Genomic DNA, 20,616 nt, shown 5'->3' with positions numbered 1-20,616 from the left:
CCTGGTTAGTCCACTGTCTGATCCCTGGTTAGTCCACTGTCTGATCCCTGGTTAGTCCACTGTCTGATCCCTGGTTAGTCCACTGTCTGATCCCTGGTTAGTCCACTGTCTGATCCCTGGTTAGTCCACTGTCTGATCCCTGGTTAGTCCACTGTCTGATCCCTGGTTAGTCCACTGTCTGATCCCTGGTTAGTCCACTGTCTGATCCCTGGTTAGTCCACTGTCTGATCCCTGGTTAGTCCACTGTCTGATCCCTGGTTAGTCCACTGTCTGATCCCTGGTTAGTCCACTGTCTGATCCCTGGTTAGTCCATTGTCTGATCCCTGGTTAGTCCACTGTCTGATCCCTGGTTAGTCCACTGTCTGATCCCTGGTTAGTCCACTGTCTGATCCCTGGTTAGTCCACTGTCTGATCCCTGGTTAGTCCACTGTCTGATCCCTGGTTAGTCCACTGTCTGATCCCTGGTTAGTCCACTGTCTGATCCCTGGTTAGTCCACTGTCTGATCCCTGGTTAGTCCACTGTCTGATCCCTGGTTAGTCCACTGTCTGATCCCTGGTTAGTCCACTGTCTGATCCCTGGTTAGTCCACTGTCTGATCCCTGGTTAGTCCACTGTCTGATCCCTGGTTAGTCCACTGTCTGATCCCTGGTTAGTCCACTGTCTGATCCCTGGTTAGTCCACTGTCTGATCCCTGGTTTGTCCACTGTCTGATCCCTGGTTAGTCCATTGTCTGATCCCTGGTTAGTCCACTGTCTGATCCCTGGTTAGTCCATTGTCTGATCCCTGGTTAGTCCACTGTCTGATCCCTGGTTAGTCCACCGTCTGATCCCTGGTTAGTCCATTGTCTGATCCCTGGTTAGTCCATTGTCTGATCCCTGGTTAGTCCACTGTCTGATCCCTGGTTAGTCCACTGTCTGATCCCTGGTTAGTCCACTGTCTGATCCCTGGTTAGTCCATTGTCTGATCCCTGGTTAGTCCACTGTCTGATCCCTGGTTAGTCCATTGTCTGATCCCTGGTTAGTACACTGTCTGATCCCTGGTTAGTCCATTGTCTGATCCCTGGTTAGTCCACTGTCTGATCCCTGGTTAGTCCACTGTCTGATCCCTGGTTAGTCCACTGTCTGATCCCTGGTTAGTCCACTGTCTGATCCCTGGTTAGTCCACTGTCTGATCCCTGGTTAGTCCACTGTCTGATCCCTGGTTAGTCCACTGTCTGATCCCTGGTTAGTCCATTGTCTGATCCCTGGTTAGTCCACTGTCTGATCCCTGGTTTGTCCACTGTCTGATCCCTGGTTTGTCCATTGTCTGATCCCTGGTTTGTCCACTGTCTGATACCTGGTTAGTCCATTGTCTGATCCCTGGTTAGTCCATTGTCTGATCCCTGGTTAGTCCACTGTCTGATCCCTGGTTTGTCCACTGTCTGATCCCTGGTTAGTCCATTGTCTGATCCCTGGTTAGTCCACTGTCTGATCCCTGGTTAGTCCACTGTCTGATCCCTGGTTAGTCCACTGTCTGATCCCTGGTTAGTCCACTGTCTGATCCCTGGTTAGTCCACTGTCTGATCCCTGGTTAGTCCACTGTCTGATCCCTGGTTAGTCCACTGTCTGATCCCTGGTTAGTCCACTGTCTGATCCCTGGTTAGTCCACTGTCTGATCCCTGGTTAGTCCACTGTCTGATCCCTGGTTAGTCCACTGTCTGAACCCTGGTTAGTCCACTGTCTGATCCCTGGTTAGTCCACTGTCTGATCCCTGGTTAGTCCACTGTCTGATCCCTGGTTAGTCCACTGTCTGATCCCTGGTTAGTCCATTGTCTGATCCCTGGTTAGTCCACTGTCTGATCCCTGGTTAGTCCACTGTCTGATCCCTGGTTAGTCCATTGTCTGATCCCTGGTTAGTCCACTGTCTGATCCCTGGTTAGTCCACTGTCTGATCCCTGGTTAGTCCACTGTCTGATCCCTGGTTAGTCCATTGTCTGATCCCTGGTTAGTCCACTGTCTGATCCCTGGTTAGTCCACTGTCTGATCCCTGGTTAGTCCACTGTCTGATCCCTGGTTAGTCCACTGTCTGATCCCTGGTTAGTCCACTGTCTGATCCCTGGTTAGTCCACTGTCTGATCCCTGGTTAGTCCACTGTCTGATCCCTGGTTAGTCCACTGTCTGATCCCTGGTTAGTCCATTGTCTGATCCCTGGTTAGTCCACTGTCTGATCCCTGGTTAGTCCACTGTCTGATCCCTGGTTAGTCCACTGTCTGATCCCTGGTTAGTCCACTGTCTGATCCCTGGTTAGTCCACTGTCTGATCCCTGGTTAGTCCACTGTCTGATCCCTGGTTAGTCCACTGTCTGATCCCTGGTTAGTCCACTGTCTGATCCCTGGTTAGTCCACTGTCTGATCCCTGGTTAGTCCACTGTCTGATCCCTGGTTAGTCCACTGTCTGATCCCTGGTTAGTCCACTGTCTGATCCCTGGTTAGTCCACTGTCTGATCCCTGGTTAGTCCACTGTCTGATCCCTGGTTAGTCCACTGTCTGATCCCTGGTTAGTCCACTGTCTGATCCCTGGTTAGTCCACTGTCTGATCCCTGGTTAGTCCATTGTCTGATCCCTGGTTAGTCCACTGTCTGATCCCTGGTTAGTCCACTGTCTGATCCCTGGTTAGTCCACTGTCTGATCCCTGGTTAGTCCACTGTCTGATCCCTGGTTAGTCCACTGTCTGATCCCTGGTTAGTCCACTGTCTGATCCCTGGTTAGTCCATTGTCTGATCCCTGGTTAGTCCACTGTCTGATCCCTGGTTAGTCCATTGTCTGATCCCTGGTTAGTCCATTGTCTGATCCCTGGTTAGTCCACTGTCTGATCCCTGGTTAGTCCACTGTCTGATCCCTGGTTAGTCCACTGTCTGATCCCTGGTTAGTCCACTGTCTGATCCCTGGTTAGTCCACTGTCTGATCCCTGGTTAGTCCATTGTCTGATCCCTGGTTAGTCCACTGTCTGATCCCTGGTTAGTCCACTGTCTGATCCCTGGTTAGTCCATTGTCTGATCCCTGGTTAGTCCATTGTCTGATCCCTGGTTAGTCCACTGTCTGATCCCTGGTTAGTCCACTGTCTGATCCCTGGTTAGTCCACTGTCTGATCCCTGGTTAGTCCACTGTCTGATCCCTGGTTAGTCCACTGTCTGATCCCTGGTTAGTCCACTGTCTGATCCCTGGTTAGTCCATTGTCTGATCCCTGGTTAGTCCACTGTCTGATCCCTGGTTTGTCCACTGTCTGATACCTGGTTAGTCCATTGTCTGATCCCTGGTTAGTCCATTGTCTGATCCCTGGTTAGTCCACTGTCTGATCCCTGGTTTGTCCACTGTCTGATACCTGGTTAGTCCACTGTCTGATCCCTGGTTAGTCCACTGTCTGATCCCTGGTTAGTCCACTGTCTGATCCCTGGTTAGTCCACTGTCTGATCCCTGGTTAGTCCACTGTCTGATCCCTGGTTAGTCCATTGTCTGATCCCTGGTTAGTCCATTGTCTGATCCCTGGTTAGTCCACTGTCTGATCCCTGGTTTGTCCACTGTCTGATACCTGGTTAGTCCATTGTCTGATCCCTGGTTAGTCCATTGTCTGATCCCTGGTTAGTCCACTGTCTGATCCCTGGTTAGTCCATTGTCTGATCCCTGGTTAGTCCACTGTCTGATCCCTGGTTTGTCCACTGTCTGATACCTGGTTAGTCCATTGTCTGATCCCTGGTTTGTCCATTGTCTGATCCCTGGTTAGTCCACTGTCTGATCCCTGGTTAGTCCACTGTCTGATCCCTGGTTAGTCCACTGTCTGATCCCTGGTTAGTCCACTGTCTGATCCCTGGTTAGTCCATTGTCTGATCCCTGGTTAGTCCACTGTCTGATCCCTGGTTTGTCCACTGTCTGATCCCTGGTTAGTCCATTGTCTGATCCCTGGTTTGTCCACTGTCTGATACCTGGTTAGTCCATTGTCTGATCCCTGGTTAGTCCACTGTCTGATCCCTGGTTAGTCCACTGTCTGATCCCTGGTTAGTCCACTGTCTGATCCCTGGTTAGTCCATTGTCTGATCCCTGGTTTGTCCACTGTCTGATCCCTGGTTAGTCCATTGTCTGATCCCTGGTTAGTCCACTGTCTGATCCCTGGTTAGTCCACTGTCTGATCCCTGGTTAGTCCATTGTCTGATCCCTGGTTAGTCCATTGTCTGATCCCTGGTTAGTCCATTGTCTGATCCCTGGTTAGTCCACTGTCTGATCCCTGGTTTGTCCACTGTCTGATCCCTGGTTAGTCCACTGTCTGATCCCTGGTTAGTCCACTGTCTGATCCCTGGTTAGTCCATTGTCTGATCCCTGGTTAGTCCATTGTCTGATCCCTGGTTAGTCCATTGTCTGATCCCTGGTTAGTCCACTGTCTGATCCCTGGTTAGTCCACTGTCTGATACCTGGTTAGTCCATTGTCTGATCCCTGGTTAGTCCATTGTCTGATCCCTGGTTAGTCCACTGTCTGAATCCCTGGTTAGTCCATTGTCTGATCCCTGGTTAGTCCACTGTCTGATCCCTGGTTAGTCCACTGTCTGATCCCTGATCCCTGGTTAGTCCACTGTCTGATCCCTGGTTAGTCCACTGTCTGAACCCTGGTTAGTCCACTGTCTGATCCCTGGTTAGTCCACTGTCTGAATCCCTGGTTAGTCCATTGTCTGATCCCTGGTTAGTCCACTGTCTGATCCCTGATCCCTGGTTAGTCCACTGTCTGATCCCTGGTTAGTCCACTGTCTGAACCCTGGTTAGTCCACTGTCTGATCCCTGGTTAGTCCACTGTCTGAACCCTGGTTAGTCCACTGTCTGATCCCTGGTTAGTCCACTGTCTGATCCCTGGTTAGTCCACTGTCTGATCCCTGGTTAGTCCACTGTCTGATCCCTGGTTAGTCCACTGTCTGATCCCTGGTTAGTCCACTGTCTGATCCCTGGTTAGTCCACTGTCTGATCCCTGGTTAGTCCACTGTCTGATCCCTGGTTAGTCCATTGTCTGATCCCTGGTTAGTCCACTGTCTGATCCCTGGTTAGTCCACTGTCTGATCCCTGGTTAGTCCACTGTCTGATCCCTGGTTAGTCCACTGTCTGAACCCTGGTTAGTCCACTGTCTGATCCCTGGTTAGTCCACTGTCTGATCCCTGGTTAGTCCATTGTCTGATCCCTGGTTAGTCCACTGTCTGATCCCTGGTTAGTCCATTGTCTGATCCCTGGTTAGTCCACTGTCTGATCCCTGGTTAGTCCACTGTCTGATCCCTGGTTAGTCCACTGTCTGATCCCTGGTTAGTCCATTGTCTGATCCCTGGTTAGTCCATTGTCTGATCCCTGGTTAGTCCATTGTCTGATCCCTGGTTAGTCCATTGTCTGATCCCTGGTTAGTCCATTGTCTGATCCCTGGTTAGTCCACTGTCTGATCCCTGGTTAGTCCACTGTCTGATCCCTGGTTAGTCCACTGTCTGACAGTGTTCACATGTAGAGGCCTTCTGACTGCACACTTCCTTGTAACCAATATATCTTGACCTATACTAATGTTGAGTCCAGGCCCTCCGAGTGTGGGAACAACACTAGGACTGTCTTATGTCTGACAGTTTAACATCCTCTTAGATCAGTTGGCCGATATTGGGACAGGTATTGGTAATACGCTGAAGATTTGGTGTGAAACTTTGACTCGAACAAGCCCGCTGTGGCTGTCTTCTTCGACATTCCAGCATTAGGCTTCTCTGTTCAAAGTATCGAGATATGACCATGATGATGAGACACTGGAGATGATGCATGCATGTCTTTATGTTTTCAAAGTTCTGAGACATTCGCTCTGAGCTTGGAATCTTTTTTTTGTGTGCATGTGTGCACACGGGGGTGTTTGGACACCAAAGAGAGTCTGCACAAAGTTGACTCCAAGAAATAAATCTCTCGCCAAACCTGGGATTGGAACCCACCCCGACAGCGACAAACTGGTTATAAAGCCAGTGCACTACCGACTGATCTATGTTCCCGCCCATTGTTCATGATACACAGGTCTTTTTCTTCTTCTTCTGCATTCCCGGCCATGCTAAATTGTCAATCCGGTCTGCAGCGCTGGACAGGTCAAGCGTGTCTTTAGGGCGTATCCAACACAAATATTTGCACACTAGACACAGGAAACAGCTGATGGGATTTATTTATTTATTAAGGAGATTTCTATAGCGCATAACTAAATGGGATGTGGCTACTTACGGAGTGAGGTCCATCGATGACCTTGACCATGTCCTTGACTTGGATATTGTTATTCTCCGAGTCGAGCGCCACGGCATGTCGAGTGTCACGCTTTCTGGTCACGCTCTGCGGCTTGACAGAAACCACCTGCCCACAGTGAACGACAGTTTACAGTGAACAACAGTTTACAGTGAACAACAGCTTACAGTGAACAACAGTTTACAGTGAACAACAGTTTACAGTGAACAACAGTTTACAGTGAACAACAGTTTACAGTGAACAACAGCTTACAGTGAACAACAGCTTCCAGTGAACAACAGCTTACAACAACTTACAGCGAACAACCGTTCACAGTGAACAACAGCTTACAGTGAACAACAGTTTACAGTGAACAACAGCTTACAGTGAACAACAGCTTACAGTGAACAACAGTTTACAGTGAACAACAGCTTACAGTGAACAACAGTTTACAGTGAACAACAGCTTACAGTGAACAACAGCTTACAGTGAACAACAGTTTACAGTGAACAACAGTGAACAACAGTTTACAGTGAACAACAGTTTACAGTGAACAACAGTTTACAGTGAACAACAGTTTACAGTGAACAACAGTTTACAGTGAACAACAGTTTACAGTGAACAACAGCTTCCTTCTCATTGCTTCCATGTTCTTCAGTCATCTCTCCATCATCAGTGATTTCAATGTAGTGACAGGCATGAAATCATGAAGAGAAAAAAACAAAAACAGATGGCATGCAACCTCCCCCCTCTCCTTTCAAAATAAACTGTTGAAAAAATGGTGCAAAATTGTGCAATATGGTGATCTAACCAATGATCTGTGAAGCTCTTAAAAAGGCAGAAAAGGGCCATGCCGAAGTTTAGTTTCTTAATCCATGTGAAAATGAACAAACAATCAAGAAGACTAAATTAGGACAAAGAGAAAGCAGCAAGTCCTGTGCGAGTGAAGCCTTACCCTGTTCTGCATGCTGAGCACCTGGAAGTTCTCTTTCTCCAGACGCACAATGACGCCCATGGTCTGAGGACTGCAACACAAATAATGCAGGAATGTTACTACAGCAGTCCCTCTCATGAACGGACACCCTTGGGCCATAGCAAAACTGTCCGTACATTGCAGGTGTCCGGTCACGGGAGGGGTGACCACACCACCCCCTCCCCCATACACTCACACAGAGACACACAAACAACAGGATTGAGTCTATGCTAATCACTTCTTGTGGCTACTAAACAATAAACTCCTAATACTTCTTTAAACGTTCTGTAAAAATGATTTGTATGAAAAGTGTTGAAAAGAAGAGATAAAATAAATCCTCAAGGCAGTGAACACACTCACCATGCACTGACATACGAAAGCAGCCACACAAACACAGCACAGAGGAGCGTGTGCAGATGCTTTGCAAGAATAAGCTTGAAACCCAGTTTGAATAAATAGCAGCAGATAGAGCTGCATGTCATAATCATGTAATTTATTTTCATCTTGTCTGGCTTTATTGACTGCATGCCGATCATGTGGCATGGCAGTGACTTTTCACTCTTCAGTCGGAAATACACTGTACATAACACAGCTCCCACTCTCCCTCACTAATGCCTACCCCAAGCCGTGACAACTGATGCTTGGAAATTGTGTGGAAGAGTACACCTATCTATTTCTCTCCAATGCTCTTCCTGCTGACATCCAGTGACACCGGACACCCCACAGAGTTTAGCCAGCTACCCCCCACCCCCCCCCCCCACCCCGCCTCCCTCTCTCTCTCACTCCCTCCAGCCATGTACTGTTGGGCTGTGGCCAGAGAGGTCAGCTCCAACTGTTCACTCAGAGCAAAACCAGTTGACTGTGTCGTAACTTTTGACACAGCAAGACAACTGAAGGGTTCACAGATTAGGCAACCGACTCACTGGTCAAGGCTGATGGGAAACAAGAGTATCTTGTCAATGAAAGAGGTTACACACAGACACACGATGCTGAGAACTGTGGCCGGTTTTTCACTCTCTTTCGCTCAGGACCTTCATCGACTGTGGTTTCTGTTGTTTACGTCCAACAGACAAGAATGAAGAGCACAGTGCAGTTTCATGTTGGCATCTTCGCATGTACTCCACTCCTGACCAAAACTACCCCCCCTCCTGATGGGTACAGGTGCACTCAAGTTACCAGTGACTGTCGTCACGCCATTGGGGCTGTGATCTTTGCACCAAGAGCCGGACTGCTCTGTTATCGATTTTGTTGTGGTGAAAATGTGACGATGGTCTGTCCGTACATTGGAGGTATGACCTGCTGTTGGGACCGAAAATGAGTGTCCGTGTCCACGTTTTGCAGGTGTCCGTTTAAGGGGGGGCAAATATAGAAGGAAAACACTCCGTGCCGAGCAAATGTGTCCGTACATGTCAGGTGTCCGCTCACGCCGGGGGCCGTACATTGCAGGGACTGCTGTACCAACTACTAGGATTTCATACTACCACGCTTGCAATGGCCGTTTTCAATCACACTCAAAATCACAGTTACTGCCAGACGTCAACCACCATCTTGCATGTGAAAATGGCCGAAATGGAGCAAAATACTGTGCGTTACAATGTTCCTACGTCATTTACTTCATTTCCTTGCCATAAACTACTCAAGATAAAAGGATCTCTCACGCTGGTTGAGAATATTCGACAAGCATACAGATGACCCACACTCAAATGGTGCACACCAAATCATTGAATTTGTCACTTTGTTATTTTCAGTATGAAAGCGTTTGTTTAGCAGACAAATATGCGTAAGCTTTTCACAATTTGGCAACAAAGAAGGTAAGTTATCGACATTCTGAGATATTGAAATGTTTTGTTTTTAGCAAACCCTGACCCCTGCAAGTGCCCCACCAAAGAAAGACTGGGGATTCCCGATGTGAGTTAAAATAGAACACAGTGTAATCTATGTACACACTAACATCACCAACAGACAACAACACTCACTCCAACTGCACCAGATCTCCGAACTGAAACTGTCCAAGGGAGTCCACTCCCGTCGCCATGTCTGTACACAGCTGGATGTCGTCTGGACGCACTTTCAGCTGGAAAACAACATTGGAAACCATACAGATTTAACCTAGTCACGTTTTAACTTAAAAAAATGGACCAATTAAAACCTTCCTCCTTTTGAGACCGTTTTCTCCGATGTTCTGTTGATAAGGTCAGTTACTTTAACTCCATTTTAACACCCTCACCTTTAAAGACATAATTTCCTCACATTTTTGGCAATCTTAAAACAAGTTTTTCACTGAAGCGCAAGACTGGGCATGGTGCCTGATTGGAGCCATCTTTTATGTACAAACACTCACATAGGACCTGAAAATAACTTCAAAACAGAAAGACTTCATCACTGAACTTTCAGGTCCTCAGCATGCAGAACAGGGTCAGGTTTCATACTTACAACATACTTCTTCTTCTTCGTTCATGGGCTTTGACTCCCACGTTCACTCATGCTTTTATCATGAGTGGGTTTATACGTGTATGACCGTTTTTACCCCGCCAGCATATGCCGATTTCGGGGGAGGCATGCTGGGTATTTTCGTGTTTCTATAACCCACCGAACTCTGACATGGATTACAGGATCTTTTCCGTGCGCACTTGGTCTTGTGCTTGCGTGTACACACGACGGGGGTTAAGTCACTAGCAGGTCTGCACATTAGTTGACTTGGGAGATCGGAAAAATCTCCACTCTTAACCCACCAGGGGGAAGCGACCGGGATTCGAACTCACGACCTCCCGATTAGGAGGCCGATGTCTTACCACCACGCCACTGCGCCCGTCTTACAACATACTTACATGTGATGTGGTGCAACAACAAAAAATGTCCATGTTTGTGTAAAATGAAAATGGCCATTACAGTTTTCTTATCTTATCTTAACATTATCCTCATAGCAAGACATAAAGACTTGATAACATGTAGTACCCTGTGACCACTGGTCAAGCCTCACCTGGTGCATGGTCAGGTCAGAGGACGATCATGTTGGGCTCCACTCTAACATACACTCTACCGCCTGCAGTAGAGAGTAACCACTGGTCAAGCCTTACCTCGTGCATGGTCAGGTCAGAGAACAGGACGATCATGTTGGGCTCCACTCTCACGGTCAGCCCTGTGTCGCCCTCGTAGCGACCTTTGATGACCTTCACATGGTCGCCCATCTTGAAGAACTTCTGGAGTTCGTTGGCTGAGAACTCCAGGGGGTCCTGCAATGGTACAGTTGTTGGATAAACATCAAGAGAGAAAATGTCAGTTTTACGCCCTCATGGCAAAGCCATTAGGGGCATGTTACACGGGAAAACCCGGCTTTGTATGAAAATAAAAAATAAAAATGCAGGGGGGGGGGGGGGGGGGGGGGGGGGGGGGATGTAGACAGAGCCGGCTGCTAGAGGAGACCTGAAATGGGCTAGGGACCGGGTTGGGTCGTCTTGGGTCAGTGCTGAAATGGTTACTTTATTGACTGTTGGCCAAACGGACACCCGAGCTTCATATTTTTGCATGCATGTATTCGTGTTTCCAAGGCCTGAGGCTTTCGCTGTGACCCTGGGATCTTTATCGTGCGCATGCGTGCACACGGGGGTGTTCGGACACCGAGGAGAGTCTGCACAAAGTTGACTCTGGGACACACATCCCGCGCCGAAAAACATCAAGTTCAAACATTTTGTCTTTAATACAACACATGTGTGATGTTGGATAGTGGTGATGGTGGGAGGAGCACTTGGAACAAGTGATCATGGCTACTGGTCAAATCAACTCATCAATTATAAAAACACACTCAAATACTCAACGTTTCCAGATAATGCAACAACATACAAAAAACCAATCAAAAAAATGATCTGCGATACCCATACATGCATTAAAAAAAAAAATTTTATTTAAAAACACCACAGTCTTGATGTGCACCGACCTTGAGATCTTCGTGTTTGGGGAGCAGGGTAATCTTGTTGCCGTCGACCTTGATGACCTTGCCCTGGAGACGAATCAACTCCCCCTCCACCACCTCCACCATGTCTCCTGACGCCAGGGAGTGGGTGACCTCCCCTGCTGTCGACTTCTCGGGGGCCACTTGTGTCAGTTAAGTGTTTTCTTTGGTTCATCTTTTACTATTTCCTGTCGTGAATCTTTTGTTTCTCATTTCTATCTTGTTCATATCATTGTTAGTAGGAGCTAGGGAGCGGGTTACCTCCCCTGTTGTTCATATCATTGTTAGTAGGAGCTTGGGAGCGGGTTACCTCCCCTGTTGTTGACCTCGGGGGATGGTTTTATTTTGTTTAACTTTTACTTTTTTGTTTTGTAGATCTTTTGTTTTTTGTTTTCTATCTTATTCTGAAAAGGAACATAGAAGTGGGCTACCTCCCCTGCTATAGACTTATCCGAGGCCACTTTGCCCATGATAAACATTGTTTACATTGTTTTTGTTTGTTTATTTTGTCTCAAGCTGCAGTTTTCTGACGATCCATCCCCCTTTCTTTCTATACAACAGTGAAAGTTCAGGTTTTCTGTGAACACGAAATTAGCTGTTCTTTTCACATCCGAAGAGAATGTTTTCCTGGAAAGAATATTCCAGACGATATTGATAAAAGAAAGTTTTAAACCTTTATTCCTGCACCCTGCATTTGACTGGGGAGTGTGAAGGCAACTATTTTAAAACAATACGGACGTGTTTTCCTCTTTCTGTATAAAGCTTACATTAACCCTGGTAGCCACATCTGTTTTGTAACTACCGTTAACACATTTTTCTATCTTTCTGCCTGCGGTTTTTTTTCTGTTATTTTCAAAGCCCATAACAAGGGTATCACATTCATCATTCAGAGAATGGTACAAGTACCGCTCAAGAGCATCCTTAACTCTAGCTGTCGTGTCTTCTCCAGCAGAAAAAGCATTTTTAACCCCTTCACTGCCCACCCCGTATGTAATACGTGGTCATTTTCTGTTTATCGTACGCCCATAACCGTATCTCATACGTGGGATTTGTGTCAACAACATTTCAGGACATTTCTGAAAACTAAATGGGAGGTAACCACTGTCCAAGTACTTGTAGGGGTTCTAAACACTGTTCTTTCCCATAGACCGTTCGGATAAGTTACTCCCACTGTGGCAGTGAAGGGGTTAATAGACAAACTCCAGAAACAACTCTGTTGGGTTTGTATGGGTTGTCAAAGAGTGAATCCTTTTAGTGAGGCAAGCTTTCCACACGCGCTCCTTGTCCACCTGTTTCAGACCCCCCCCCCTCGCTAGTGACTGGCCTATAAAGTCATGTAGGAAAGTATGACTCACTAAAAGCAAGAGTATTTACGCTTTCACAACCCATACACACCTGACACAAGTTATTTCTCAACGTTGTCTCTTCATGGGCCGCATTGCAACACTAAGCAGAAAGGCACAGGAAAGTGCATGTTTAAAACTAACGGTTGACTGTGAGGATACGCTCAACGTCCATGCCCTCCGTCTGCTCTTCAAACTTCTCCAGCTCGGACAGGGTGGGCTTGACTCCCTCCGATACCTGGGGACAGAGAAAACATCATCATCAGAAATATCATCATCAGAAATATCATCATCAGAAATATCATCATCAGAAATATCATCATCGTCATCGTTGTCATCACCATCGACAACAGCAATTATAATTAAAGAAATATCATCATCGTCATCGTTGTCATCACCATCGACAACAGCAATTATAATTAATGAAGTCATCAGCAACCTAACTACAATCATTGCATCGTAAACATCATTGCTGATGAACGTTGCAAGAATATAAAGGATAAAGAGAATTTTGACAAAGAACAATACAATTCAATTATACTTTATTATCCAAGAGGTCAAAACGTCACCGTTATTTGTTCCGTGTTCGTCATTCTAACGTGAGTATAGTGCTTTTAAGTCGTTTTATTATCTCAATTTGGAAAATTCATAAATGGGTATGGGGCTGGGAAGATGGGATGGTGTCTGGGAGGCATGAATTCATCATCAATAGACAAACTCTGTCACGGAACAGATAACTCAGATGCTCAACGCAAAGTACACAGGTTTTAACACCTGACGAAATATTGATGAAGAAAATACCAACACTGCGTTTTCTTTTTGTATAAAAGGAGTAAAACTATCAACAAAGCGACAAGAAAACTGAGATAAAAATGATCCAACTCACGATGGCGGACATGGCGAAGCTCTTGAAGAGGAAACCTTTACGGTTGTATCTGTTGCCCTCGAAGATGAGAAAGTCTCCATCTGTGCTGACCTCACCTCCGATAGACCTGGAGGACAGAGGCACAGTCACATTCACCATGTCAAATCATCAATAGACCTGGGGGACAGAGGCACAGTCACATTCAGCATGTCAAATCATCAATAGACCTGGGGGACAGAGGCACGGTCACATTCAGCATGTCAAATCATCAATAGACCTGGGGGACAGAGGCACAGTCACATTCACCATGTCAAATCATCAATAGACCTGGGGGACAGAGGCACAGTCACATTCACCATGTCAAATCATCAATAGACCTGGGGGACAGAGGCACGGTCACATTCAGCATGTCAAATCATCAATAGACCTGGGGGACAGAGGCACGGTCACATTCAGCATGTCAAATCATCAATAGACCTGGGGGACAGAGGCACGGTCACATTCAGCATGTCAAATCATCAATAGACCTGGGGGACAGAGGCACAGTCACATTCACCATGTCAAATCATCAAATGCAAAGTAGAAGCATAATCAAAAGTGTAGACTTTTAACTTGTCATTCAAATTAAAGTTGATATGTCAAACAGAAGCATCATCAGTATATAGGTGTGCACTGACAGTAGCCTTTTAAAAGATTAGACAACTCTATGCCCATCTATATACACTTGTTACATCAAAATAAATTCACTCAAAAAGGCATCAAGAAAAAAAAACATTTGGAAAAGTATTTTTAAATTCACCACAAGGTAGTGGACATGTCAGTGTTATAGCTTGACCCCTTAACCTCATTTACATGATATACACACATGTGAAGCTATGGTTTAGTTATAAACTGGGCAGTGTCTCTCTTGTATGTGGGGTAAATAATGATCTGACTGACCTGATGGCGTCCACATCCAGCAGTTTCTGTGGCGGCTTTCTCTTCCTCTTCTTGCCCTGGTCCTGAAAAAAACACAAACTCTCACGCTTTAGACATGCATATATCCATATCCATCCACAATTTTAACAGCGATGTCATTTGCTTCACACAAATCTTCCATTATATTTTAACTAAAGGGTACAACATTTGCAAATTGATTTACATTTGTTAAATAATTGTGTACCTATGCTGATACCAAAGTATTTCCCTTGTGTGATATTCTCTCACTTTCATCCATGAATGTATGTAAACTTGCATTGACGCATTTGAAAACTCACCGCCTTTTTTTTTCATGGTTACATCTATGGAGTACCTGAAACTAATGTGCCTCTTTTTCTCCAATGCTAATCCTACGACCAAAAATACATTACCTTGGCTTTCAACCATATTCAATGCACAGCTGCTCTTCTTGCTGGCAATGAAAACAACTCTTTCATACAAGGTTGTTCTGACATGCAGAAATCGTTATGCAAAATACTGCTTTCTTTATTTCTTTATTTGGTGTTTAACGTCGTTTTCAACCACGAAGGTTATATCGCGACGAGGGAAAGGGGGGAGATGGGATAGGGGAAAGGGGGGAGATGGGATAGAGCCACTTGTTAAGTGTTTCTTGTTCACAAAAGCACTAATCAAAAAATTGCTCCAGGGGCTTGCAACGTTGTACAATATATGACCTTACTGGGAGAATTCCAGTACAAAGGACTAAACATTTCTTACATGCTGCTTGACTAAAATCTTTACAAACATTGACTATATTCTATACAAGAACCACTTAACAAGGGTAATAAGTGAAGAATTTTATGGGTGAGAAAAGGAAAGTAAAAGGACTTTGGGGAGGCAGAAATAGAGAAGAAACAAGAAAAAGATCCTAATTAGGTTCACAGCATCGAGAGTGATGCGACCTTCTCTCAGAAGTTAGTAGAGAAGGCTCCCCCATCCACCACCCGGGGGACGCGCCTCTACGCCAATTAGGGGGCGCGAGGCAAAATACTGCTCCGTGACGCAGTTTTACTACATTACTGTGTCTGCCTGACGCATTTTTCTAAAAGCAAGCGCAATCCATCTACCTGGTTTGAGGCGGTGCGCATGATGCCGCGGGGCTGGCTGTAGTCGGTGCGAGGAATCATCTTGATGTGGACAATGTTCTGCGACGGTTCCACATAGTCCACCTGTACACACGACAACAACAACCATCAAACTATGCCCCTCAACTCTTTCTTAATAGATGCTCAGATAAGACTCAAGATTTTACTGTCCTTATAAAAACAAAACAAGTCGCGAAAGGCGAAATTACTACATTTAGTCAAGCTGTCGAACACACGGAATGAAACTGAACGCACTGTATTTTTTCACCAAGACAGTACAGCTTCGTCAATCCCCGCGTGAAGGAAATCGCTCACCTTCCACGTGCAAAACGTAGTGATATTGACACGCCAGATTAGCGCGGTGGCGTATTGTGCTAAGCAGGAAAGCGCGCTTTTCTGTATTCTTGTTAACTTTCTGAGCTTGTTTTGAATACAACCTATCATATCTATATGTTTTTGGAATCAGGAAATGATAAAGAATAAGATGAAATCTTTTTTGAATCGATTTCTTAAATTTTAATCGTAAGACTAATTATTCTATTTTCATTAATTGTGATCACATTTTAAGAGTAAACATGACATATGTATATATTTTTAGATTCAGAATGTGATGAAGAATACGATGCAATCAATTTTAAATCTGTTTGCGAAAAATCGATTTTAATGACAACTTTAATGAGCAAACTCATTAATTAATTTTTAAGCCTTCAAGCTGAAATGCAATACCCAAGTCATAGAAGATTACTTGACCAAAATTTCAACCAATTTGGTTGATAAATGAGAGCGTCATCAAAGACATTTATCAAAAAAATGAAAAAAACGTCTGGAGATACCATACTCAGGATCTCTCATATGTCAAGTTTCATGAAAATCGGTCCAGTAGTTTTCTCTGAATCGCTCTACAAAAACTTGACTAAATGTAAAAAGAGTAGTGCCATGCGGTGACAAACATAAAATACATCACATTTACTAAGAATTAAAAATTGCACTAATAAACAGAATTCCAAAATTCCTAAACAGTCACTCACGGGAAACACACACACACATGCACGCACGCACGCACTCTCTCCCTCGCTGTCTCTGTTCCTGTCTTGTCTTTCTTTATTTGCTGAGGGTAAACTTCATGCAATTGAAACATTGTGCAATTGCATAACTCATCAACAAGTAAAGACTTCAGTCAAGTATGTGCGAACATCTCTGTCAATCACTATCTTCACCCCAACTCTGTGGCACAAACATTTTGTCAGGGAAGCAAAACAAGCAGCAAAGCAACCCATCCATGACAACTGGAGCTGGAAAAATGTCAAAGAAGTACTGCTATCAGAAAACACTTACCTGAGCCAGATCATCCTTGAAGACTCCACGTTTGAGGCGCACCCAGGTTTTGGGTTTGAGATTAGCCGTTTCCTTGACAACCTTCAGCACATCCGTCATCTCTTTGATGGGCACCATCTGCCGAATGGAATGAAAGTGAATCAGTCCATACATACACAAACACAAACCTGATTCAAACCTAGAAAGAGTACTCTCCCTCTTTTCAACACAAGCTCGCTCTATCTTTCTGTTTTGCACACACCATCTCTCTTTCTTTTGTATGCAAACTCTCCATCTCTCTTGCATACAAGCTCTCTCTCTCTCTCTCCCAGGCCCTCTCTCTCACACTACAAGCTCCGTCTTTTGCACACACTCTCTCTCTTGTATAAAATCCCCCCCTCTCTCTCTTCTCTCTTTTCCCCCCACCCTATCTCTCTCTCTCTCTCTTTTGCACACAAGCTCTCTCTTTCGCACACATGTTCTCTCTCTTTTTTGTATACACGCCCCTTGTGTGTCTCTCTCTGTGTCTCTCTCTCTGTCTCTCTCTGTCTCCTCTCTCTCCCTCATTACCTGTTGCTGATAGTACCCGATGCGGAGGCTGCCGATGCCCTCAATGGCTTGCTTGACGTGGGTCTGCTTGTACGCCTCGATGTAGATGTAGCCCTTCAGACCCTCCTTGGCCACCACCGACTTGATCTGCAGCGGCTGTCACACACACAACATTTCACTTCATAAGACACTCTTCTTCTTCTGCCTAATGGACGGAAACTCCCACATGCACTCATGTTTTATTCACGAGTAAGTTTTTTAGTGTTTGAAATTTTTTAGTCTGCCATTTAGGCATCCATACGCCAATTAGGAGGGGTGTATGCTTGTTTATTTCTTGTTTCTATAACCAACAAAACTCTGACATGGAATTAGGGATCTTATCTGTGCGCACTTGGTCTTGTGCTTGTGTTATACACACAAAAGGGGATAAGGCACTTGCAGCTCTGCACAAAGATTGACCTGGGAGAGTTGTAACAGTGCAAAAGCTTAGACAAAACTGTCGATGGGCGCACAAATCTCCAGCCATGACCCACCAGGCATGCCCAGGATTTGAGCACTCAAACCTTCTACACAGGAAGCCAGCATCTTATCCACTATGCCATTGCGCCCGTCGACAGTTCTGTTTAAGCTTTTGCACTGTTACCACTCTACAGGAGGCCGCAAGGCTGTTGATTGTCACTATGTGTAGGAGGCCGCAAGGCTGTTGATTGTCACTATGTGAAGGAGGCCGCAAGGCTGTTGATTGTCACTATGTGAAGGAGGCCGCAAGGCTGTTGATTGTCACTATGTGAAGGAGGCCGCAAGGCTGTTGATTGTCACTATGTGTAGGAGGCCGCAAGGCTGTTGATTGTCACTATGTGAAGGAGGCCGCAAGGCTGTTGATTGTCACTATGTGAAGGAGGCCGCAAGGCTGTTGATTGTCACTATGTGTAGGAGGCCGCAAGGCTGTTGATTGTCACTATGTGTAGGAGGCCGCAAGGCTGTTGATTGTCACTATGTGTAGGAGGCCGCAAGGCTGTTGATTGTCACTATGTGTAGGAGGCCGCAAGGCTGTTGATTGTCACTATGTGAAGGAGGCCGCAAGGCTGTTGATTGTCACTATGTGAAGGAGGCCGCAAGGCTGTTGATTGTCACTATGTGAAGGAGGCCGCAAGGCTGTTGATTGTCACTATGTGTAGGAGGCCGCAAGGCTGTTGATTGTCACTATGTGAAGGAGGCCGCAAGGCTGTTGATTGTCACTATGTGAAGGAGGCCGCAAGGCTGTTGATTGTCACTATGTGTAGGAGGCCGCAAGGCTGTTGATTGTCACTATGTGAAGGAGGCCGCAAGGCTGTTGATTGTCTCTATGTGTAGGAGGCCGCAAGGCTGTTGATTGTCTCTATGTGTAGGAGGCCGCAAGGCTGTTGATTGTCTCTATGTGTAGGAGGCCGCAAGGCTGTTGATTGTCTCTATGTGTAGGAGGCCGCAAGGCTGTTGATTGTCACTATGTGTAGGAGGCCGCAAGGCTGTTGATTGTCACTATGTGTAGGAGGCCGCAAGGCTGTTGATTGTCACTATGTGAAGGAGGCCGCAAGGCTGTTGATTGTCACTATGTGTAGGAGGCCGCAAGGCTGTTGATTGTCACTATGTGAAGGAGGCCGCAAGGCTGTTGATTGTCACTATGTGAAGGAGGCCGCAAGGCTGTTGATTGTCACTATGTGAAGGAGGCCGCAAGGCTGTTGATTGTCACTATGTGAAGGAGGCCGCAAGGCTGTTGATTGTCACTATGTGTCTATGTGGAACAATGCCCTCAGCCATGTCAAAGCCACGACACATCTGTGGTGATTACAAAATGGCTGACACAGGAAGGAAACAATTCCTTCTTATCTTAGCTACAAGCCCCGGCCCTCCCACACAAACACAAACTTAATTACAGTTTTGTGGCAATCAGTTAGGTTTCTTTCAACAGTCACATAAATTTGTAGCATTAATTCATCAAAATATTGCCAACTGAAAAAACAAGCACAACCACATGTTGCAGAAACTATGACAAAAAAGCCACCAACCTCCTCGGTGAACTGGTATGTGATGACTTTGCGCATGACGTGAACGACGACGTCTTTCTCTTCCCCCATGCGACACTTTACCACCCACAGATTGGGGTCCCTGTCAACACACGATCAAAGTGTCAGCACCAACACGCCAGCACAAAACACATGCTGACATCCGTCACCCAATTCAACTCTCAGTGTCTGACATCCGTCACCCCATTCAACTCTCAGTGTCCCGGGCCGAGATGCACCAAGCGAAACAGGGTCCCACCCAACTGGGTGGTATACAGCTGCGGGGTGCAATAGGTTTAAATTGAGAAAGCGTTTCAAGCGTTTCAAGCTGTGGAGAAGCGCTATATAAATAATATTGGGTGGGACTCAGTTTTGCTTCATGCATCTCAGCCCAGAAGAAAAATATGGACAACTTTTATACTCTCTACTTCACAGTTGCTTGAGCTCAACAAGCAAAAATAAATCACCAGCGAAGATGAAACATTTGAAAATTCTGCTACACAAACAATAAAAGCTTTTTTCTGATAATTTAAGTTATTGAGACATCCCAGTGCAGTAAGGGATTTATAGAGCAAATCGAGAAAATTTCTTTCTTTCTTTATTTGGTGTTTAACGTCGTTTTCAACCACGAAGGTTATATCGCGACGGGGAAAGGGGGGAGATGGGATAGAGCCACTTGTCAATTGTTTCTTGTTCACAAAAGCACTAATCAAAAATTTGCTCCAGGGGCTTGCAACGTACTACAATGTATTATTACCTTACTGGGAGAATGCAAGTTTCCAGTACAAAGGACTTAACATTTCTTACATACTGCTTGACTAAAATCTTTACAAAAATTGACTATATTCTATACAAGAAACACTTAACAAGGGTAAAAAGACAAGGGTAAAAAGAGAAACAGAATCCCTTAGTCGCCTCTTACGACATGCTGGAGAGCATCGGGTAAATTCTTCCCCCTAACCCGCGGGGGGTTCGAGAAAATTCATTATTGAACGAAGCGCATAGCGCCGAGTTCAATAACTATTTTCGAGATTTGCTCTATAAATCCCTTAGTGCACTGGGATTGTTTCAATAACAATATTGTCAGTACCGCCAGAGAAAAAAGAAGATTCAAAACGCACATTTTAAAAACAGGCATTTGGATAGGCGTAACTGTGTGGTCAGGTTTGTTCTGAGTTTTGGAGGTCTTAAAAAGGTGGTTCCACTTTAATTATGACTAAATATATATAGGCCCAAATAGAGGGATGACCGGCACGGTTGGCCTAGTGGTGAGGCGTCCG

The 20,616-nt window shown here is 45.6% G+C and overlaps 1 protein-coding gene across 1 annotated transcript in view; it reads right to left on the bottom strand.

Annotated features, from left to right (window-relative positions):
- Positions 1-20,616, bottom strand: part of LOC138970561 (transcription elongation factor SPT5-like) — a 44,601-nt gene that overhangs the window by 14,941 nt on the left and 9,044 nt on the right. The window contains exons 7-18 of the mRNA XM_070343026.1: positions 19,340-19,439; positions 17,316-17,450; positions 16,767-16,883; positions 15,414-15,515; positions 14,308-14,369; positions 13,390-13,495; positions 12,666-12,741; positions 11,146-11,303; positions 10,289-10,444; positions 9,188-9,285; positions 7,194-7,263; positions 6,242-6,367 (exon numbers count right to left, since the gene is read on the bottom strand). Coding sequence (XP_070199127.1) covers positions 6,242-6,367; positions 7,194-7,263; positions 9,188-9,285; positions 10,289-10,444; positions 11,146-11,303; positions 12,666-12,741; positions 13,390-13,495; positions 14,308-14,369; positions 15,414-15,515; positions 16,767-16,883; positions 17,316-17,450; positions 19,340-19,439 — 1,306 coding nt within the window. The remainder of the gene's footprint in view (positions 1-6,241; positions 6,368-7,193; positions 7,264-9,187; positions 9,286-10,288; positions 10,445-11,145; positions 11,304-12,665; positions 12,742-13,389; positions 13,496-14,307; positions 14,370-15,413; positions 15,516-16,766; positions 16,884-17,315; positions 17,451-19,339; positions 19,440-20,616) is intronic.

This window comes from Littorina saxatilis, linkage group LG7 (assembly GCF_037325665.1).
Source record: "Littorina saxatilis isolate snail1 linkage group LG7, US_GU_Lsax_2.0, whole genome shotgun sequence".
NCBI classification, from domain to species: Eukaryota; Metazoa; Mollusca; class Gastropoda; order Littorinimorpha; family Littorinidae; genus Littorina; species Littorina saxatilis.
The sequence above is the reverse complement of the archived record's forward strand: the minus strand, read 5'-3'. Positions and strand labels throughout refer to the sequence as shown.